The sequence below is a fragment of the Malaclemys terrapin genome, chromosome 5 (assembly GCF_027887155.1).
Source record: "Malaclemys terrapin pileata isolate rMalTer1 chromosome 5, rMalTer1.hap1, whole genome shotgun sequence".
In the NCBI taxonomy this organism is placed as follows: domain Eukaryota; kingdom Metazoa; phylum Chordata; order Testudines; family Emydidae; genus Malaclemys; species Malaclemys terrapin.
The window spans coordinates 14,662,667-14,686,112 of NC_071509.1; the positions used below are offsets into that span (position 1 = coordinate 14,662,667).

Genomic DNA, 23,446 nt, shown 5'->3' on the forward strand with positions numbered 1-23,446 from the left:
GCATTCAAAACTAACAGCAGAATTTGTCAAAACGATTTCTCAAGAGACAAGATGGGCTAGGTGATATCTTTTATTGGACCAGCTTGCGTTGGTGAGAGAGACAAGCTTTCGAGCTTACACAGAGCAGTTCTCCAGGTTTTCACCGTCTTCTTCCCTCCCCACCTCCCAAAACCTTCCAAAGGAAATGGAGCCAGGATTATGAGTAACAGAAATTACGTGGTGAAAACCTAGGCCATTGTTTTGCCTGCAGCAAGGCAAATAGACCAGCTCTCTAGTCTCCACCACAACAAGGAGAGCTGTCTATCCCTGGCACCCCACCCATGCTGCTCCGTTCTCAGGGCTCTGAAAATGGGCTTGGGAGAACAGGATAGTCACAGGTTAGCTAAGGCCACTTCCTCAGCCATCTCTTTGACTGTTCATGACTGGCTGGCTTCCAGTCGCTTCTTCAAGAGTGCCTAAGCCAAAAAAAAGTGGTGGAGTCAGCTGAGAGAGGCACGTCCTGCTTTAAGGGGGATCAAGGCTACTTAAATTAGACCCACTCAAGGACAGCTCTCCCTCTAAGGATATGTCTACACAGCAAAGAAAAACCCTCAGTTGACCCGTGCCAGCTGTGTAGACTTCTACACAACAATGAAACAGGCCTGATCCCGAGCTGTGGGTTTTTCTCTGCTGTAGATATACCCTAGGTTCTAGCTAGTTATGTGGTAAGCAGTCACCCAACTCTCCTTATTTTGAAATTTAATCAAAAAGAGCAATGAGCATGTTATCACCAGCCTTTCCATTACATGGGCCATGTGGCAGGGAGGGGTCAGTGTTTTAATGGCTAGGGCTTGCGCTGGCAGAGGGGATCTGTGTTTTGTGGGGACACCCTAAGAAATCATCTTGGCTTGAACTTGAATTTTTTAAAGAAGCATCTTCTGCAGGATGGTGGGGTTCCTGGAGTTTGCTATCGGATTTCTATAGTACCAGTATAAGATCCCTACTGCCCCTGAAGAGCTTAGGGTCTAAACAGGTGAAATACAGGTGGGTATGGGGAGAGATGCAGCAGAAAAGCAAGGAGGCAGAGCAGTTGTTTTATTTATTTATTTTTAATTATGCGATTTCTGTTTGAATGCGAAGAGCTCAGTGGTGCCCCATCAGCACATTCCTGCTCTCAGGGTGGCCTGGCCATGCACTGCTCCAGGAGCAGCTGCTCTGGGAGGGATTGTGTTTCAGGGAGTCCCGGTCTCTGCCAGATTCCCAGCATTCAATGGGAGTGTGCAGATCTGGGTTGGTGCCATGTCCTCCCCTCTCTGTGCCCGGCCGATTCTGCAGGTTGTGTGGAAGAGTGGGTCTATAGGGCTGATAAAACATAACAGGGCCAATTCACGGCTGGCTAGTGGCCACTTTGCAATGACTTTTCTGGGACAAAGTCTGTAAGCACCCCCTGCCTTCGTGAATACCACGCTGGAGCCTTTAGTCGTAGTCTTCTGCTGATTCCCCTCTTGCCTTACCTGAGTCTTTACTTTAAAATATCACAGCATCATTCGGCACATGGTGTGACTCACATTATTTGCATTTGCTTTAACCTTTCCCCTGACTCATTCCTTTACCTAGCTCATAAAAACATAGGAATGGCCATACTGAGTCTGACCAGTAGTCCATCTAGCCCAGTATCCTATTTTCTGACAGTGGCCAATGCCAGGTGATTCAGAGGGAATGAACAGAACAGGCAATCTCGAGTGATCCATCTCCTGTCGCCCATTCCCAGCTTCTGGCAAAGAGAGGCTAGGGGCACTCCAGAATTTGTTTTTGCATCTTTGCCCATCCTGGCTAATAGCCATTGATGAGTCTATCCTCCATGAACTTATCTAGTTATTTTTTGAACCCTGTTATAGTTTTGGCCTTCACAACATCCTCTGGCAAGGAGTTCCACAGATTGATTGTGCATTGTGTAAAGAAATACTTCCTTTTGTTTGCTTTAAACCTGCTGCCTATTAATTTATTCGGTGACCCCTGGTTCTTGTTTATGAGTAAATAACACTTCCTTATTTACTGTCTCCACACCAGTCATGATTTTATAGATCTCTATCATATCCCCCCTCAGTCATTTGTTTTCCAAGCTGAAAAGTCCTAGTCTTATTAATCGCTTCTCATATGGAAGCTGTTCCATACCCCTAATCATTTTTGTTGCTCTTTTCTGTATCTTTTCCAATTCCAATATATCTTTTTTGAGATATGGCAACCAGATTTGCAAGCAGTATTCAAGATGTGGATGTACCATGGATTTATATGAGGCAATATGATATTATCTGTCTTATTATCTATCCCTTTCCTAATGATTCCCAAAATTCTGTTAGCTTTTTTGACTGCCACTGCACATTGAGTGGATGTTTTCAGAGAATTATCCACAATGGCTGACTCCAAGATCTCTTTCTTGAATGGTAACAACTAATTTAGACCACATCATTTTATATGTATAGTTGGGATTATGTTTCCAATATGCATTACTTTGCATTTATCAACATTGAATTTCATCTGCCATTTTGTTGCCCAGTCACCCAGTTCTGTGAGACCCTTTTGTAACTCTTCATAGTCTGCTTTGAACTTAATTATCTTGCTGAGTTTTATATCGTGTGCAAATTTTGCTACCTCACTGTTTACCCCTTTTCCCAGCTCATTTATGAATATGTTGAATAGCACTGGTCCCAGTACAGACCACCGGGGGAAACCACTATTTACCTCTCTCCATTCTGAAAACTGGCCATTTATTCCTACCCTTTGTTTTTTATCTTTTAACCAGTTACTGTTCTATGAGTGAACCTTCCGTCTTATCCCATGAGAACTTACTTTTCTTAAGAGCCTTTGGTGAGGGACCTTGTCAAAGGCTTTCTGAAAATCTAAGGTTTCAGAGTAGCAGCCGTGTTAGTCTGTATCCGCAAAAAGAAGAACAGGAGTACTTGTGGCACCTTAGAGACTAACAAATTTATTAGAGCATAAGCTTTCGTGGACTACAGCCCACTTCGAAGTGGGCTGTAGTCCACGAAAGCTTATGCTCTAATAAATTTGTTAGTCTCTAAGGTGCCACAAGTACTCCTGTTCTTCTTTTTGCTGAAAATCTAAGTACACTATGTCCACTGGATCCCCTTGTCCACATGCTTGTTCACCCCCTGAAAAAATTGTAGTAAATTGGTGAGGCATGATTTCCCTTTATAAAAACCATGTTGACTCGTCCCCAACAAATCATGTTCATCTATGTGTCTGACAATTCTGTTCTTTACTATAATTTCAACCAATTTACCCGATACTGAAGTTAGGCTTACCGGCCTGTAATTGCCAGGATCAACTTTGGAACCTTTTTTAAAAATTGGCGTCACATTAGGTATCCTCCAGTCATCTGATACAGAAGCTGATTTAAATGATAGGTTAGGGGTAGGCAACCTATGGCACGCGTGCCAAAGGCGGCACGCAAGCTGATTTTCTGTGGCACTCACACTGCCCGGGTCCTGGCCCCCGGTCCAGGGGGCTCTGCATTTTAATTTAATTTTAAATAGGGTGACCAGACAGCAAATGTGAAAAATCAGGAGAGGGAGTGGGGGGAATAGGAGCCTATATAAGAAAAAGACCCCAAAATCGGGACTGTCCCTATAAAATCGGGACATCTGGTCACCCTAATTTTAAATGAAGCTTCTTAAACATTTTAAAAACCTTATTTACTTTACATACAACAATAATTTAGTTATATATTATAGACTTATAGAAAGAGACCTTCTAAAAATGTTAAAATATATTACTGGCACGCGAAGCCTTAAATTAGAGTGAATAAATGAAGACTCGGCACACCGCTTCTGAAAGGTTGCCGACCCCTGTGATAGGTTATATACCACAGTTAGTAGCTAGCTCCATGTTCCACACCTGTTAGATTTATACTGTAAACCCTTTGGGGCAGAGGCTGCCTTTTTAAAAAATCTGTGCAAAGCCCTGTGCAAATTGATGGCACTCTGAAAACATCGCTTCGTACTAATAATAATGATCACAAGTCCATTGGCACCCTTGTTGGCAGCCTCAGCAAGGAATCCTGGCACCGAAACTGTGCAGCTGCTACTAAGTACTATAAGAAGCATATGCTGCCCAACAAATATGTTGAGAAGACCAAAATATTTCAGCAATTCAAAAGTGTATCCAGGCCCTTATTGAAGCAGAAGTTCTTAGTCTTGGCTGCTTTGTGCTAATAATATGGAAACATCAGCTATTCATGAAAAAAGGCTTGCTGCATTTGTCTTGTTTGTTCTACAGTGCTCTAAAGGATGTGCCCTGCCATCCAAATATCTAGAGGCTCTGATGACATGGTAGCCAAAACAGCAAAGCTCGACAGGTTTGCGGTGCCAGCAGCACCGTGCTGTGTGTTTATAACATTAAGGGCCAGATCCTGCAAACCCATGTGAGTAAAATTACTCACTCTAACAGACTCATTGATGTCACAGGGAACTGCTTATGAGTCTGGTCCAATGCCCATTGAAGTCAGTAGGTTTCTCCATTGACTTCAGTGAATACTAGATTGGGTATGTGAGTAACCCTGTGCACATGTATGTTTGTAGGACCAGGACCTTGTCAGGGAGCCAACAATGTCTAGTGGTTTAGCGTTTAGCATATGGAATGAGGCTGTCCTGAATTCTAATCCCAGCTCTGATGCTGATTCCCAGACTATGGAGTTGCAATAGCGTGGTCTGTTCCTCTAAAGGCTGGTGGCCAGCCAGTCCTGTTTGATTATCAGACCCAGCTGGGAAGGGGTCAGGTGATGTCTATAAAGGGCTGAGAGAGGTGGAAGAAGAAAAGCTGTAGGAGGGAGGTGGGTCCTGTGGCTTGTCCTGGAGCAGCATGGAACAAAAGGTCTCTGGGTTCCTGCAGCCCAGTGCTAGTTAGGGGAATAGCTTTATTTTGTGTTGCTTGTGAGGTTTTTGTTTGAAGGGCCTGACCGAGAATTGGGTGTGGGACAGGCCAGCGTCCTTCAGGGGTGTGTATTATCAAGAATTTAGGAACTGCGCATCGGATCAGATTTCTGGTCCCTTTAGTCCAGTATCCGGAGCCAAACAGTGGCTGCTATCATCTGCTTCAGAGGAAGGTGCATGAAATGTCATAATGGGCAGTTTCTTCTTCTCCCTGGTCAGTTAATGGTTGACTTGACTCACAAACGTTTATTTAAAAATCCTATCTAATGTAACTGGATATATAAACGTAACGTTTTGAACGTTCTTATGCTCTTGACCTCAATGATGTCTTACTTCACTGAGTTCCACAGGTTAATTGTTTGTTGTGCAGAAAAGTATTTCCTTGTGTGGGTTTAAAATTTGTTCTTTCAGTTTGATTGAACATTCTCTGGTCCTGGTATTGAGGGGGAGGGCAGGTGTCTGATTTACCTTCTCTAGACCCTCTGTTAGTTCTTACACCCCTCTCCTGGCCACTCTATTTGCCTCCTCTCTAAAATAAACAATCCCAATCACTTCAACCTCTCTTCACGTGGAACTCTTTCCAGGTGCCGCAATGTATTTTCATTACCCTTCTCCAGTCCCCTTCAGTTTTCATGATATCCTTTTTTGAGAGAGAGAGTGGCCAGAAGGGAACACAGTGTCCCAGCTCAGAGCGTGCCACTGACTTGTATAATGGCACTGTAATATTATCAGGATTATTCTCCATCCCATTCCTGAGGTACCCTGACATTTTGCTTAAGTTTTTGCCCACTTCTGCACAATAAGCAGAGGTCTTCACTGAGCTGTGCGCAGTCATTCCCACATCTTTTTGCTAAGTGGTTATAATTAATGTAGACCCCAGTGATATGTTGGAATAATATACTAACTGCTACATGATTCTGTTCGGTGCTGAGAGCAAGCTGATGCGACCTATTGGTGAGTGTGTCACAAGCCCCCACTCTGGGCCCAATTCAGTGAATCTGCGAGTCTCTTACAGCTCCAGGTAGAGACCCTTGACTATAGCTCAAGCAGTAGCCGCTCATATGTCTGTCTCGGGTGCTCCCCAATTTAATTTCTAGCTTGGCAGTGAAGATGGTCGCCTGTACAAGACTTTTAGGCCTTTGTGTTTTGGACAGTTCATTTCCCACCCCAAGGCTAAAAGGTCACCCAAAAGCCACATTGAGGGACTCAAAAGAAGAAGATACCAGAGGTTTTTTTTTGCGGGGGTGGTGGTGAGCAGTTTTGTTTTATTTTTAGAATTGGGATGGTGATACATAAAGGGGATGAGGGCTTTGTGGACAGAGTAGACATTTGGGAAGAATTTGAATGAAGATAGCCTGGGAGCCTGGTGCAGCGTGGGCGAAGGCACAAAGAAAAAGTGGCATAAGAAAACAGCAAGACTGTCGTCATTATGGAAGAGATGGGTCGGTGTAAGACACCGGTATAGGGGTGTTTAGGCAGGAGCAGTATTTGAAGGCAAAGATGAGACTCTCAGACTTGACTTGGCAGGCCAGAGGGGAGCCAGTGGAGGAATTTGAATGGGTGAGTGACGTGGTTTGAGAGATGGGCGAGAGGTGATTTTCGTTGTTCCATTTTGGATGGGCTAGAGCAGTGGTTCTCAACCTTGTTTTTATCCAGGGGCCCTTAAACTTAAATAGACAAGCCTGCAGAACCCCAACCAAAGGCGATGCGTGGCAGATTTCTACTGTCCATTTGGCCCTGAAGTGCTAATGTAGCAGGGCAGAGCAGTGGTGTGTCTCCTTGGCTAGCTGCTGCCTGCTCATGGAGTTCAGTGGTTGTGAGGCAACCACTTCTGCTAGCAGCAGGAGGAGATCTCTCTTCTGCGGCAACGCTGCAATTTTTTGTTGCACTCCAGCTCCCCCCGCCAACCCAGACAGGCTGAGGTGAGTCTGGGGATGGAAGTGGCGCTCCCTCCCTGAGCCCTGCCATCCAGGGCTGAAGCTGGAGCCTGAGCCCAGCCACCCGGGGCTGAAGCTGGAGCCCCGCTGCCCATTTTATAGATAGGGAGACTGAGGCACAAAGAGGTTAAGTGAGTTGCTCCAGGTCACCCAGCAAGTTAGCAGGACTAGGACTAAGTTTCCTACCCTAGGGCTCAGTCTATTAAACCACAACTGCCTGGATGATACACACCCACTCTGTACGGTCAGGAAAATCTGAAGTTTGTTACATAACCCCCACGGGGAAGGCACATCAGCCTATTAATTATGCTGTATATTTTAGGTAAACAAAATAGTAAGGCTTCCCTTCCTCCACAGGAAACTTTCCAAGTATTTGCCATATATAACTGTGTTCCAGAGATTCTGTAAACTCACTTGCCTCTAAGACCAAGTTAGTTTCTGTTATTGGCATAAACTGAGGAAGCAAATATAAATCATCAGACGTTGGAATCTCTTCAGGAAACAAGAGCATGTGATAGCCACCAGCTCAGGGAGGGAGGGAAATGGCTTGGGACAGAAATGAGGAACTTTTATAAATGAGGTGGGGGGAAAAATCATTCATGTGCATGATTGTTTTTCTGAGCTGTGCAGAGAAACTCTGCCTCTTCTAGCATTATCTTCACTGGACCAGATCCCACTACCACTGATGTCAGTGGAAAGTTTGCTGTTTAGCTTCAACGAGAATAGGATCAGGACCTTTGTCTGTGTGTCTCCCCTGCCTTAAACAGCACTGTTGTTTAAGATATTTCTAGGGAGAACAATGAATGTGTTTTCCCAGAATCTTCTCTCTGGGCATATTATCTAATCCCTACTTACAGCACATCTCTGATGTACAAAATAGATTCAGTGCTCCCAGTTTCCAGCAGCTCTTTCTGAAGCCAGCATGAAACGTCTGCAAAACATTGAGCTCCTCACTCAGTGGCTGCTTTTCTGAAGTCTGCATCATGCTTTGGGTTTTGTTAAATTACGCTACAGTAGGCATGATGAATACCCTGCAAATTGTGCTAGCGCAGTGCTTTGCAAATCAAGATAGTGTGCAGTCTCACTCTGTTCTTTTACAAATGCTTTCCTGAGGACAGCTTTGGGAGGGACAATTGCGAGCTGCATGGGGGAGAGTAAATTTTTAATATATCATCCATGAATAGGCCATAAATGTAATTAAGTCCCTTGGCAGGGGAACATAACTGGCAAAATGGAAAGGATAATATCAGGTTAATATGGCTCTAAGTTTAGGTTTTGAAACAATGAGCTTTGATAAACCCTAAGAACAATGGAAATCTTTACATGAAATTAAGAAAAAGTCCAGTGGAAACGTGTATTTTTTTTAAAGCCAATAAACATTCCCCTGCTCAATTTTCAGTCCAAACATTTCAGTATCCTGCAGTCGCAGAGAAAATTGACTAAAACCTGTCTAGAAGAAAGTAGAAATTATTAGCATATTTTCAGAGTCTACATTTAAAGAAATGATCAAAGAGAACAAGCAGCACCAATAGTGAAGAGGAAAGGAGATTTTTAAACATTCCCTCACTTTTTAAACTCCAAGGTCCTAGTAGTAGTCTCAGGATTCTTTTTTACAGCTCTATGATTTTGAACCTGGTAGTGTCTCTTTCAGACACGGAAAACTTGAGGGGCTTTAGAGTTGGAGTCAACAGGGCCATGTAGGATTCCTTTTGCCCTGATCTGAGTGCAGGATTGGGCCCGAATATTGTCAAACCAAAACCAGGTGTAATCTGAGTGCCATTTTGTCCCTCTTCCCCTCTTAAGTTTCCTTGGGGGGTGGGGCGGAGGATGGGGATTTCACATAAATGGTTCCCAGTTTGTCCCATCTCTAAAAACAACTAATAAACCTTCTTTGCTGTGTCATGGTAGATTATTTTAAAATTACATTTACCTTTTCCTGGAGGTTTGTTTTTCTGACTTGTTTTAATGCTGATGTGTCACTCTTTTTGATACTTTTCCTCGGGAGGTGCCTATTAAATGTAATGCAGCCTCAAAGTCACAAAAGAGGGAAAACAATCTTGGCCCTAATCCTGCTCCATGTAAATCAATGGCAAAATTGTCACTTAGGTCAATGAGGCAGGATCAGCCCTATACTGTAGACCACAGAGGAACGCAGTGCATGGTGTATTGTAGCCCTAGATCAGAACCTACTAACACTTTCTACAGGTGCAAGAAATGCAGTTAACAAGGAAAAAATATTTCCCTATGACAGGAAATCAAGCTTCTCCATTTCTTTTTTTTCTTTCAGGATTATATTTGGCACTCTTTACCCTGCGTATTATTCTTACAAAGCTGTAAAATCAAAGGATATTAAAGAATATGTAAGTAATGTTTTTTTTTTCTCCTGTGCTATGTTTTATGGTCTCTGATCATTAGATGTTAAAGTTGCTACCTGATTCCAGGTGAGTCTGTAAACCAGGGCTTGGGGAAGTCTGCCGTGTAGGCTGGTGCATAGGGCCCTAGACTGAAAGTTAGGAGAGCTGGATTCTCTTCCTAGCTCTGCTTGTGACCTTTGAAAAATTGCTTATGCCTCCATATGGTGGCATAATTGTGCTTGTATGGCTGATCTCAAAAGGTGCTTGATGCCCATACCTGAGATACAGTTTTGTTTTGCTTATTTATTGTAGGAGAGCAGAACAAAATAAAGCCTCTTCAGAAGCCCTTTGGCTGCTCCCTCAAAACAGGTTTTGCAATGCAATTAGCAAACCAAAAGTACACGATTGTGAATATCTTTCACGAAGCAAGTATCAGAGGGGTAGCCGTGTTAGTCTGAATCTATAAAAAGCAACAGAGGGTCGTGTGGCACCTTTAAGACTAACAGAAGTATTGGGAGCATAAGCTTTCGTGGGTAAGAACCTCGCTTCTTGTATCTGAAGAAGTGAGGTTCTTACCCACGAAAGCTTATGCTCCCAATACTTCTGTTAGTCTTAAAGGTGCCACAGGACCCTCTGTTGCTTTTTTCAGGAAGCAGAGACCCTTTCTCTCCAAAGAAGCAGACAGCCTCCATAGCAGAATGGCCTCTTCTTTATATAAACTTATGGCTGGCAAATGGGTGGAGCTGTCCTGCCTTTTTCCTAGAAGAACGCCTCTGGGTCCTAGTGTCCCATGGCTCAGGCCGACACTGCCAACTTTTGTTAGGGGAAGTGGGATGTGGGATTAGCATGATCCACAAAGGCCCCTTCTGTGTCCCAAAGGGTCTGTACTGCCTGTCACAATCTTGTTTTCTATCTAAACTGTACTGAACACTGAAGAGCCTTCAGGTATTTACTCTTCAAATATCTGAGCAGCTCAATGATGATAAGCCCATTTCCATGTCTTGGTGACAGCTTTGACGATTATCTTAACGTGTCCTTAGCACAGTGTCAAGCTGTGACTTGGAGAGGCTCTTGAGATTCTTCCAGTCGAGCGTTTCCCTTGGTGAAATTAGTTCTTTATATCTGAAAGCATTAACTTGTCGTGAGCATTGTAAGTAAACCAGATGAAGGCTGCTTGACATGCCAGGTATGTGAGGCAAAATGTACTAGCAGAGCTGACTCTGCTGCACCACTCCAGCTATATAAATCCCCTTTGACGTCCTGGCAGTTCAAATAACATCACCCAGCGGTAGCTAGCAATGATATTCTCCATTTCTAGAACACATTTCATCTAAAGGCCTGGTCTGCGCTTGGAAGTTGTTTTGTTATAACTATGTCAGTTAGGGGTGTGCTTTTCCTTTAACAAATATAGTTATACCAATACAAGACCTTGGGTTAGGGTTGCCAGGTGTCCGGTTTTCGACTTGAACATCTGTTCAAAAAGGGACCCTGGCACTAGCTCCGGTTGACACTAGCTCTGGTCAGCACCACTGACCAGGCCATTAAAAGTCCGGTTGGCAATGCAGTGGGGTAAGGCAGGCTCCCTGCCCAGCTCCGTGTAGGTCCCTGGAAGTGGCTGGCATGTCTCTCTGGCTCCTACGCAGAGGGGCAGCCATGGGGGCTCCACGCGCTGCCCCTGTCTCAAGCACCGGCTCCGTAGCTCCCATTGGCCGGGAACCACGGCCAATGGGAGCTGCCGGAGCGGCACCTGTGGGTGGGGGCAGTGTGTGGAGTCAACTGGCTGCTCCTTTGCCTAGGAGCCAGAGGGAGATGTTGCCACTTCCTGGGAGCCAACCGAGGTCAGCACCACCCGGAGCCTGCATCCCAAGCCTCCTCCTGCACCCGAACCCCCTGCCCCAGCTCAGAACTCCCTCCTGGATCCCACACCCCCTCCCACACCTCTTCCCCAGTCCAGAGCCCCCTCCTGCACCCCAAATCCCTCATCCCTGGACCCACCCCAGAGCCCGCACCCCCAGCCAGAGCCCACACCCCCTCTCGCACTCCAGTCCTCTGCCCCAGCCCAGATCCCCCTCCCATACTCCAAACCCCGTGGCCCTAGCCATGAGGCCAGTCCTGCACCCCGAACCCATCATCCCCAGCTTCACACCAGAGCCCGCACCCCCACCCCAGAGCCCATATTCCCTCCCATACCCCAACCCCCTGCCTCAGACAGGAGCCCCCTCCACACTCTGAACCCCTGCCCCAACCCAGAGCCCCCCTCCGACACTCTGAACCCCTCAGCCCCAGCCCGGAGCCCCCTCCTGAACCTCAAGCCCCTCATCCCTGGCCATACCCCAGATCCCACACCCCCAGCTGGAGCCCTCACCCCCACACCCCAACCCACTGGCTCAGCCTGGAGAAAATGAGCGAGGGTGGGGGAGAGTGAGAGATGGAGGGAGGGGGGATGGGGTGAGCAGGGGCGGGGCCTCAGAGAAGAGATGGAGAAGGGGTGGGGCCTTGGGGCGGGCAGGAGGCGGGGCAAGAGTGTTGGGTTTTCTGCAATTAGAAACCCTACCTTGGATGGATGCAGTTATATCAATAAAGGTACCTTATACCAGTATAACTTATTCCCTTTCCCATGTGGGAATAGTTATACCAGTATAAAGCACCTTTACTCTGATATACTTTATCCACAGTAGGGCTTGGTCTATACTTAAAAGTTTTGCCGGCCTTGCTATGTTAGTTAGGAGTGTGAGGAAATCACCCCCCGCTTCCCAAACTGATATAGCTGTGCCAGCAAAAGTCCTAGTGCAGATGTTGTTATATGGATAAAAAGGAACTTTTGCCAGTATAGCTTATTCTGTTTGGGTAACTGGTGTAAACTATATTGGCGAAAGAATTATTGGTGGCATAAATTGCATCTCCACTAGGGTATTGGTTGGGATTAGCCAGTGTAGCCCTCCTGACATATCTATACTAGCAAACCAAGTGTGGACAAGGCCTGCCAGGAGTGGTATTGCTTAATTATTCTGGTTGAGTTACCGTAGTACACCTTTTTAGTGTAGACAAGACCTATGACTCTTAAAGTGCTTCACAGATATTGCTTAATTAAAGTTAGTAGCACCCCTGTGAGGTTGCTAAGATGTACTGAGGGGAGTTGGTCAAAAAAAATTGTTCACAATATCCATGGGAAATGTCACTATTCAACAATGTTTTATTGGAAAAACATTTGATTTGTTTTTGTCAACTGAAAAATTTCAACCAGTCAGGCAAAAATTTTCAGTGAAACAAAGAATGTTTGCCCAACTGGTCAAAACATGTTGATTTTTGGTTGCCAAAAAAACCCAAAACAAACTAAACAAACAAATAACCAAGAAGCTTTCAGCCTTACAGTTTTTCAATTAACACTTTTTAAAAAAAATTAATCTGTATCAAATTCATCACTGTGAGGGTGGAGAATGCGTTTCCTGACCACCACTGAAATGCAGCCGCCTCTGGGGTGTAATGCAACACCACTACAGTATGGTTTAAGATGGGAAATTAAGAAGACTATTGTGCCCGTCTATGCTGCAGGCGGTACGTTAGCTGGTAGGCTTGTCAGCCCAGGAAAAACAAGTGTTACCCCTGAATTCGTTTCAAGCCTCTACTGCCTAAGCTAAAAGACCCACCTCTGAGCCTTGGCTGCAGGAGGCTCACCAACCTCTTTCTATGGCCCCGACCACTAAAGGGGTAGAGAGCACCACACTGAGTGGGTGTGGGTTACATAGGTCATGTGAGAGAGGACACCTCCAATAGCACAGCTCCTCCTGTCAGCAAATATGGGTATGCTGGAACTTACTCAGAGGGAACAGTGCTAGCTACTGAATCATAAGCACCTTTTCCTTCCTGCAGTACTTAGAGGTCACTTGGTGATCTCCGATCCGTATATTGACCTAACCTAACCCTGGTTATTGGGCATGATCTGATGGGATTACAGCACAAGATAACATGATAGCAGGGTTGCACTTGCATTTGCAGATGAAGAGGGAAGTTATACAGCATCATCTGTATGCTCTAGTGTTATCCAACTATGTGTCTAAATCATTCTCTGTCGGACAGCAATTCTACAGCAGAAACTCCTTGTGGAATACGAGCAGCGAGTCTGACTATAGTACTTCGTCTGTTGGTCAGATTGATCCTAAGGGACAAATTCCTTCTTCACATGGGCTCGTGCATGACTCTGATTTGTGTTGTGGAATATACCTATGCGACAACTTGCTGGGTAACACCTGGCAAAGCCCTTAAGTTCTCTGTAACAACAGGTTTCTGAGGTTTTCTGGTCAATAAGAGTATCACCAGGCAGTTGTGGATGGGATGAGCTTTGAGATCCTCAGGGTAAAGGTGCTGTACCATAGAAGAGTAAAATACCATCACTGTACATTTGTGCCTTCCTCGAACAGCATGATTATAAAATATCTGATTTCTCTTCACAGGTCAAATGGATGATGTACTGGATCATATTTGCACTCTTCACAACAGCCGAGACTTTCACAGATCTTTTTCTTTGCTGGTGAGCAGCAGACCGAGGTGGGGCGTTTGTAATGAGATGGGGAGGAAAACAGAAGGGTTTATAAGGGAACAGAGCTCCAGAGAGAGGATTATAAGGCTGTGTCATTTCCTGTGCAAGGGGTTAAATGTCAGGTGCATGGCGTGTTTTGCTTGGAGGACCAGCACTTCCTCTCTTAGCGCTGCCAGATTTAGGGGTTGGAAAATGCTAACGTCGGGGGAACTGCTCAGGGGCCTGTGAGAAAGCAGTTGACAGATGAGGGTCTGTTACTGTCAACAGAGGATGGCAGAGCCAGCAGCCCTCTTCTGCTGTGGACACTGGTGCAGGTGTTGGGATGGAGACAGGCATATGGAAAGGATGGAATGTGTGAGAAAGGAAAGGGGAACATGAGTGAGGGGAAAAGGGAAAGAGGGGAGAGAAAGGGATGGGGAGAAGGAAGAGATGGAGGTAGGAAGGAGGAGGAGGAAGATACAAACAGGAATAAGACAAACGCCTTTAACTCTTTTTCCCGTCTAAAACTTTCTAATCCCTAGGGTAACCCAGTGTGTTACGTGTTCCTCTCTGTGCCTGCTCCACAGAGGATAGGAGTCTGTTGCAGCCCCAGTTGAGGGAGCTGCCATCTTGTCTGACACACTGGGAATGGAACTGGGAACCTCCAGAGCTAAAAGCATGAGCTGCTAAAGCTTAAGCTAGAGAGCCAGGGTTTTCTAGCTAGGGCTGTAGCAGATTGATATTCAAGCTGGGCACAGAGAGGTCTGTAACACACACTCAGCAGTGGGTTCCAATAGCAGGGGGTGTTACTTGTTCCTGCTCTGTCCTTTTCCTTTGAGATAGATGCTTGGGTGTATAGGGAGCACAGAGGAAAGTGACATTCTTTGTTTGCAAAGGGGTCGAGCCTGTGCACCCTGCACTTTCCTCCCAGTCTGTTTTCGTGCAGGGGGTTAGAAGAGGAGGAACACAGGCCATTGTTAAAGTGGGGTGTTGAAGCTTGGGTGCTCAGCATCTCTGCAAATCAGGCCACTTGCACTGAAGTGAGGGGGAAAACTCCTGTGGGCTTTGGATTAGGCCACTTAGATAGGTACCATTTTGACCACTGTTTATACAGCCTGATCCAACGCCCATTGAAGCCAGTGGAAACTGGAGATGTCAAAGGGTTTAAAGTCCTTAATGCTTACGCTTGTACCTCACCAAAGGCCCAGACCTACAAGGTGCCGATCACCTGCAGGGAGCACTCTTTTCAATGGGAGTTTCAGGGAGCTCACCACCACACAGAATCTGGCCCATAAGGAGGAATTATGTTGGTACTTCAGTGTGTCTTTTTAACTCATTTGGGCCTGATCCAGGAGATGTGACTGCAGCTCATATATGGACCTGAGCTAGCTTTCATCTAGCTAGTTTGGGTTCCAGAGATGAAGACGCAGCAGTGCAGGCTACAGCACAGGCTAGCCACACAAGTAATTGTGTACAGTTCCAAGTGGGCTTGTACAGCCCGTGCTGCTATGACGTCACTCAGTGAAGATTAAAGCTAGCTCGGGTATGTCTGGATAAGATGCAATCGCACATCCCATGATTGCAGTGTACACATTCCCTTAATTGAGGGAAATGAGACATGTAAACCAACTGCAGAAAACATGTCAGAAAACGGTGCTGCTAGCAAAACAAAAGGGAAGGACATGTGTGGTTATAACGGGAACATCTCTTATTAGTAATTGTTATTCTGTGGATATTACAGTCGTGCCAAAAATCCCCAGGGAGGATTGGGCCCCATTATGCTGCGCACGGTACAAGCACAGACAATGACAGTGCCTGCATAATGTGAAAGGAATGATGGTTCGATTCCGTGATAAGTGCCATCGAAATGCAGAAAGGCAGAGAGAGACGAAAGGTGTATAAATAAAGCTGTAGAGGCTGGTTTGCTGGCGGGTGTGATAGGAAGTGTTCTCTCTGCACCCCAGGCCTCTAAGGGCTGGGAACACTGCAAAGGAAGCCTCCATGGCCCCTTTGTGCATACAGCACCCCTTGTCACTTAATTGGCTGTAAGGGTCCCTATGAAATAATGTTGCTGCTACCTGGCTGCCAGGAAAACTTTGCATAGTGCTCAGCCAGAGTCTGGGTGTGAGTGAATGTGGGGGGAAAGTGGGTGATAGATCCTTAGGACACTCAGGTAGACAGAAACCAGCTTAAGCTATGAATCTGCCAATAGCTAACTGCCTTGGGCTTCTATTCTCATCAGAGAAGCAGTCAATAAGAATCTATGTCATCTTTGTTTTCCCATAGGTTTCCATTCTATTATGAACTGAAAATAGCTTTTGTAGCTTGGTTGCTGTCTCCGTACACAAAAGGCTCCAGCCTCCTGTATAGAAAATTTGTACACCCAACACTGTCTTCAAAAGAAAAGGTAATTACAGGTGTTCATGCCCTAACTGAGTGGATGGCTCCCAACAGTGGAATGAGTGTGTTTACCGTATGTCAGCTGTATCCACGGCTTTCATCTCAAGAAGATGAGTCACTGCTTTTTCTTTTATTTATTTTTGTTCTTTGATCTTCTTTGGGTTTGTTTTTTTTGTATCAGCAGCTGCTGAGCTCATTCAGAATAACTTAACTACGTCTGGGCACCGGGGAACCTAGGAGGATGGGATACATGTATTTTGTTTTCCTTGAAAATACCAACCTGAAAATAGTTCTTCCTTGCATGACAAACTTCACAGTGTTGGAAATGCTGACTGAATGTAGCTGGGGTGACAATGTGGGTGAGGTAATATCGTTTATTGGACCAACTTCTGTTGGTGAAAGAGACAAGTTTTTGAGCCTCACAGAGCTCTTCTTCAGGTCTGGGAAAGGTATTCTGAGCATCATAGTTAAATGGAAGGTGGAACAGATTGTTTGGCATAAGTAGGTAGCACATATTCTAAGGGACCTCTCAAGGTAGAGTGGCCTGTTAACACCTCTGCAGTCATAGGACAAAAAGATGGGGTTATTGGGTTACAGACTGTTGTAATAAACCATAAATTCAATCTATAACTCAGGCCTGATCTACACTACAGAGATAGGTCGACATAAACTAACTCTACACTACACATCTACACTAAAGTAGATACACAGGAGAGCTGCTGAAAAGGATCTGGACCACAAGTGGACCACAAGCTAAATATGAGTCAACAGTGTAACACATTTGCAAAAAAAGCAAACATCATTCTGGAATGTATTAACAGGAGTGTTGTAAGCAAGACACAAGAAGTAATTATTACACTCTACTCTGTGCTGATTAGGCCTCAATTGGAGTATTGTGTCCAGTTCTGGGCCCCACATTTCAGGAAAGATGTGGACAAATTGGAGTAAGTCCAGAGAAGAGGAACAAAATTGATTAAAGGCCTAGAAAACATGACCTATGGGGGAAGATTGAAAATTTTTTGGTTTGTTTAGTCTGGAAAAGAGAAGATTGAGAGGGGATATAACAGTTTTCAAGTACATAAAAGGTTGTTACAAGGAGGAGGGAGAAAAATTGTTCTTCTTAACCTCTGAGGATAGGACAAGAAGCAATGGGTTTAAATTGCAGCAAGGGAGGTTTAGGTTGGACATTAGGAAAAACTTCTTAACTGTTAGAGTGGTTAAGCACTGGAATAAATTGCCTAGGGAGATTGTGGAATCTCCATCATTGGGGATTTTTAAGAGCAGTTTAGACAAACACCTGTCAGGGATGGTCTAGATAATATTTAGTCCTGCCATGAGTGCAGGGGACTGGACTAGATGACCTCTTGAGGTCCCTTCCAGTCCTATGATTCTATAAAATGTAGCTCCCAGTGATGTAACTTGCCCACTACACCGACTAATAACTCCACCTCTGCGAGAAACGTAGCACTTAAGTCTATGTCCGTGTAGACTCTGCGTTGCTTACATCGTCTGTTGCTGCCTTTCAGAAACTGTCCCACAATGCCCCACACTGACAGTTAAATGGGTGCAAGTGCTCCTGGTCAGGGTGCGCACCGTGGACACAAGGAGCGTGGTGTGGATGTGTAAAGCCGATTCAGTTACTGCGGTGGCTGTACATTGACATGATGTAGGTTGACTTAATTTTGTCGTGTAGCCTTGCCCCCACTAACCTTCTTTTTGTCCTATGACTGCAGATGAGTTAATGGGCCACTCTACTTAGTGTGTGGTAATTACTTTGTAATTACAATATGTGCTACCTACTTATGCTAACCAATCTGTTCCACCTTCCATTTATCTGTGGTTCTCAGAATACCTTTCCCAGACCTGAAGAAGAGCTCTGAAAGCTTGTCTCTCACCAACAAAAGCTGATCCAATAAAAGATATTATCTCACCCGCCTTGTCTCTCTAATATCCTGGCTCCAACGCGGCCACAACTACACTGCATGTAGCTGGGGTGTCATTTCTGGAAGTACTGCCTTCTCCAGGTTAGGGGAGTGGGGACTGGGTAGGAGTGGGGCCTGCTTGGTTTTCTGTTCCAAGCTGTGCTAAAGAGTTGCCATGTGATCTTGAGACAAATCACCTAACTTGTCTGTAAAATTGGTATAACAAACACTTGCCTGTGTTGCACGTGCCACTAATGTTTGTAATGTGCTTTGAGATCCGTGGATAATAGGTGCTGTATTCATAGTACTTCTAGACATGACGACATAACTCCAGCTCTGGTATTCTGGGCCGTGTGTTGCCATTGGTGTGCCTGGGGAACTTCCGTTGACGGGAACGGGGTGATGTTGGGCAGATCTAAGGCATCACGTGTCCCTGTGAACGTACTGTCTGAACATGGGCATTGATCATGTGGCATATCTGTATTTTAGACATAAGGAAAAGAATAATTACAGTTGGGAAAATAGTGCCATGCTAGCAACCTAAGAGATGGAAGATCGCTGCGTAGCTATCTAAACAGGCAGTGTCCTTAGAGCGGCAGTGCACACTCTTCCTTGACTGCATCGCCAATGTGCCTCAGTCTTGTTCTAGGGGGCCCATTTGTAAGGTGCAGAGTGGAGTTCAGTCCCCATGCTTGCTCCCTCTTGGGCACCTCTGCTTAGCCTGCCTACAAGTGGGATGGGGAGAGCTGAGATGTGGGCTCCCGCCCATTAAGGAGCGGGCTGGAACCACCAAACCCAGTCACTCAGGCCAGCAAACAGCCATCGGACTGTAACAGCTCCCGGGCACAGCTATCTCTGACTAAATTCAAACCCGTGACCTCGCAGAGGAAGGCCCCGCAGCCTGTTACCATCCAGTCTCCTGTGTCTTTGAAGGTTATTTCGATAACCATTGTACTGAATGTAGAAAAGCACACAAGCCCAGACACAGCCCCAGTGGCTATGAGCGTTCTGCAGCATTGTTATCCAGTAACCACTAAGCCTTGTAGGCCCAATTCTCCACTCACAGGATAAAAGCAACTCCCAGAGGTTTCAGTGGAAGCTACTGCTCCCCTGCCGTCCTCTTTTCCTTTTCAAGTACTGGCTGTAAATATCTCTCCAGCTGGTGGGAAGGAGGGAGGGAGATTCCCACCTCCATGAATGATGGCCTGACCCTTGAGAGAGAGGACAGGAGGTCTGAACTCTTCCTTCTTGTGCTTTTTTTGTCTTGCGCGACAGGAAATTGATGACTGCCTCGTCCAAGCGAAGGATCGGAGCTACGATGCCCTGGTGCACTTTGGGAAGCGGGGACTGAATGTTGCAGCAACGGCAGCTGTGATGGCGGCTTCCAAGGTAACAGCTGGGAGAGCGCAGGTCACGGCGGTGCCGTTAGCATCTCAATCGGGTCTGGGTCCATTGTCTACGGTAACAACACAGCGGGGTGGAGAGGAGGAAGGCTGGGCGGGGGAGAGTCCAGAATTCTTTCAGTGGTTACGATCCTGCTGCCCAGCGTCCTGTACATCAGCCTCACGGGTGTGTCTTGGGATGAACACATTATGCAAGACCACAATGCTGTAGAAGTCAATGAAGGGGGTAAACGCAAGGGGCCATGCTTTGCCTTCAGGTCTGTGTGAGGGCCTCTGCTGAGCAGGACACTCTATCCTTATGATGATGCACAATTAGATTTGCATGAGTGATACAGATTGATCATACCCTGGAACAGTTATTACACCAGGCTAGGCAATTACTTAATGACTCCTTTGAGGAAAATTAAGCTCAGCTGTCCAGTTATTTCCTGCCCCCTTTCTCAGGAGAATGCACAGAGTAGGACTGAGGAAGGAGCCCCCACACTAGGCCTGTTGTTGTTTCATTGGATTGTTAAAAATGCTGGCTAACATTCTGACCTCTAATTTGGATGCTAACATCAAATCAATGAAATCTGAGGCTTCTGAACATTAAATGATCACCTGCTGGGGTCAGGAAGGATCTCTTCTTTCATACCCTATACAGCATCATATGATTGACTAGGTTCATTATTACGTTGAGTGAAGGGGAGATTACATTCCTTTGAAGCAGCAGCTATTGGTCACTTTTGGAGACAGGATGCTGGTCGTGATGAGAAATGGTCTCATCTGACGTGGCATGTCCTGTGCTCTAGTCCTGGGTTAGATCTAGTACAAGAAAAAGCCGTGATCTGTTTTCTCCAAAGGTACAGCAGCAGTTTGTAGTAGGAAATGGACGCTGTTATGGTTAATGTGGGAGTCCAGAGACCTGGATTCTGATCTCTGTCACAGGCTTTTTGTATGATCTTGGGCATATCATTTGATCTCCCTCTGCCTCAGTTTCCTCATCTGTAAAATAGGAATACCGCTTCCCTGTATCATGGGGGACTGAGGCTGAATACCTGAATGTTTGTAGAGCACTTTGAGATCCTTAGATGGGAACTGCTCTCGATATGCAAAGCAGACACCCACATTGTTCTGTATGGCATCTGTACTGTTACACACTTGCCTGGTGCTACAGTAATATTGAGATCTGTTTTAAATGTGCAAAAGCCAAGAATGCTTATTTTGTTCCCTGCTCACAGTCGTCTGTTTCTAGATATTGAGCTGACGTGATGCTGTATCTGTGATGGTCCCTACAAACCTCCACATGACAGTGAGACATTCGGCTGACACCTTGGCTACGCCAAGGCCTTTTATGGCACTCTAGGAGCATAAAAGGGCCTTAAAATGGGCAGCAGCAGTCCACTGAGAGTATCACTGACTCTGTACTTCCTTTGCTCCCAGCATGTGGTGTAGATGCACTGATGTCCCTGGTGCACTGCACTATGTCTGTCTCTGCTTTCCAGGGCCTCCAGGAGTACGTGGAAGGAGAGTATAAGTTAGAGCAACCCTGAGGCTGCTCTGATTTACACTTGGGGCTCGGCAAGGCCCTGTCCAACCCCAGAATATGGCCTGAAGCCTTTGTGCCCCATCTCTCTCTCCCTGCCCTGAGCACAGGAACAGAATAATTGAGTCTTGGGCCCTTTCTCAAAATGCTTGTTTTCCACCTTGCAAGGATATGTACACAGCTCCAGTGGTAGCAGGAGGCCCGGTGGAAGGGAGGCTGGGGATGGCCGTAGGGAAGAAGGTATGCAGTGAAAGAGGGGGACAGAGTAGTTTTAGGGATGATAGTTTTCCTTGATCTAATGGAGATCCTTGTTCAGTGTTAGAAGAAAGTATCTCTTTCTGTGATTCTTTACCATTGTCACACCTTAGCTTCGGTTCTTATCCTGCCCCTGTCTCTGCAGTATCTGAGCGCCTCACAATCTTCAATGTATTTATCCTCACAACACACCTATGAGGTAGGGAAGTGCTACTGTCTCCATTTCAGATGGGGAATGGAGGCACAGAGAGGCTAAATGATTTGCCCCAGGTCCCAGAAGAAGTTGATGGTAGAGCATGGACTTGAACCCAAGTTTCAGGCTTGGGCCCTAACCACTGAACCATCCTCCCTGTCTACGACATATTCAAAGGCCTACTCCTAGGGACAACATTTTAAATTAGGCAAGTGCCCATAACAGGTAAGAAGTTTTACCTAGCTGCTTGTTTTCAGAGGTGGGAGAGTGGTTTAACGGCTAGCTCAAGGGATTAGTATTGGATCAATTTGAGGCAGTTGTAACAAAACAATCACTCTGTTCTATTCCTAGCTCTGGAAGGGAGTTTAATCTAATGGTTAGAGTAGGGGATGGAGTTGGGATTCCTGGGTTCTGCCATCAGTTCAGTGTTTGGCCTTTGACAAGCCATTCACCTCTCTGTGCCTCAATTTTTTCACCTGAAAAGTAGGTATAATACTTCTCTGCATTCATAGGTGTTGAGTTTTAATTACTTAATTATGGTCTGGAGAGCACGTCAGGGTGACAGACAGTGAATAAAACCAAAATACAGCTGTCATTAAGGGGAAATGTTTCTCACCACCCTCGCACCCAAGTTTAGAAAGTGCGCTACCCCCTATTTCAGTCGTCAGCTCCCGGACTCTCACTGGCTTGTCTCCCCTAGCCTTTGGAAGGTGCTAATACATATTAATAGCCCCGTGGAGACAAGGCAATTTGCCTTTAACACGTGTTAAAGTGCTCAAGTTGAAGCCCAAGGCTGAAGTTAGGCCCCCAAATCCATATTTCAGCACCAAAATAAGTGGCCTGGTTTTCAGAAAGTGGAAAATGTGGCCTTACCAAGTAGAGAAAGGAAAGGTCCATCCCGTGTCCTACTTCAACTGGAATAACAGGACAGAAATAGATGCTAAGATATCCGGGGCCCCATCCTCAGCTGGTATAAATCACCGTAGCATCTGTTAATCTAGGTACGAGGCCCTAGCCCTAAGCTTATTGGGTGCAGGCCCAGTTAAAGTGAGAAATGGACCCAGATCTAAGTACTCTTGAACTTTGAGACATACCCCCTTCTTTTCCTTCTCTCTGGTGGACTAACTGTGTCCCCTGCCAGACCAAGATGCTACAACAGGCTAGAATATACGTGCCTCCTCCTTAGCTCAGTCAGAACCTCCACTGGCCTGACTGATAAATGGCCTAGATGTTTGATTAGCTGGACACAATAAAAAAAACAATTGTGCTGCCAGGCAAAACTATAGGCCATTACTAGACAGGTGAGGGGCTCTCAGAACCCCAGGCCGCTTGTGCCAATCTCCCTCGCTTGCACGTGCTCTCGCTCTCATTCTCTCTTTCAAGATGAGTGGTACATTTCTGAGGATTTCTGAGTGGAGACAAAGTCAGACATCTGGTGCTGGGTACTCAGCGCAGAGTCCTTGTCCCACCATCTTGCATCCCCCTTGTGTGGCACCACAGTCCTTCCCTCAGCACACAGTGACTTCAGGAGGGTAAGAACTAAGTGGTAGGATCCGGTAACGAGGTAAATCCTGATGTGCAGCCCCCTTACCTTCCACTAGTTCAGCCCATTGCCCTCCGAGGGGCACGGAGCTCCGGCCCACTAACAAGACGTGTGCCAATCACCAACTCAGACACTTGCTCATATGTTATCTCTCTTTCCTGGCCCTTCTTCTGGTTTTTCCTTTTCAATTGTAAGCTCTTCCAGGCTGGGACTACCTACCAACTGTTTGCACGGCACCTGGAACAACGGGCTCTTTAGGTCTACTGCTATATTGATGATGACGACGATCGTGAACGAGGAATAAAAAGCTGAAACCTCCTTGCACCAGCCACAGTGTTTCGGATGGGGGAAAAAATGAGAGGGAGAGAAAGCATGCCTGACTGGCATTGATGAAAAGCCCGTTTGTGCCTAATAGGTCTGAGAGATTGTCCAAGAGTCTGTCATGCGTGTGAAAATATGACCTGAAACAC

The 23,446-nt window shown here is 45.9% G+C and overlaps 1 protein-coding gene across 4 annotated transcripts in view; it reads left to right on the forward strand.

The window, feature by feature from the left end:
* Positions 1-23,446, forward strand: part of REEP1 (receptor accessory protein 1) — a 101,685-nt gene that overhangs the window by 33,050 nt on the left and 45,189 nt on the right. For all 4 annotated transcript variants that reach the window (XM_054029771.1, XM_054029772.1, XM_054029773.1 and 1 more), the window contains exons 2-5: positions 9,153-9,225; positions 13,671-13,747; positions 16,022-16,142; positions 19,333-19,446. In XM_054029771.1, the coding sequence (XP_053885746.1) occupies positions 9,153-9,225; positions 13,671-13,747; positions 16,022-16,142; positions 19,333-19,446 (385 nt within the window). The remainder of the gene's footprint in view (positions 1-9,152; positions 9,226-13,670; positions 13,748-16,021; positions 16,143-19,332; positions 19,447-23,446) is intronic.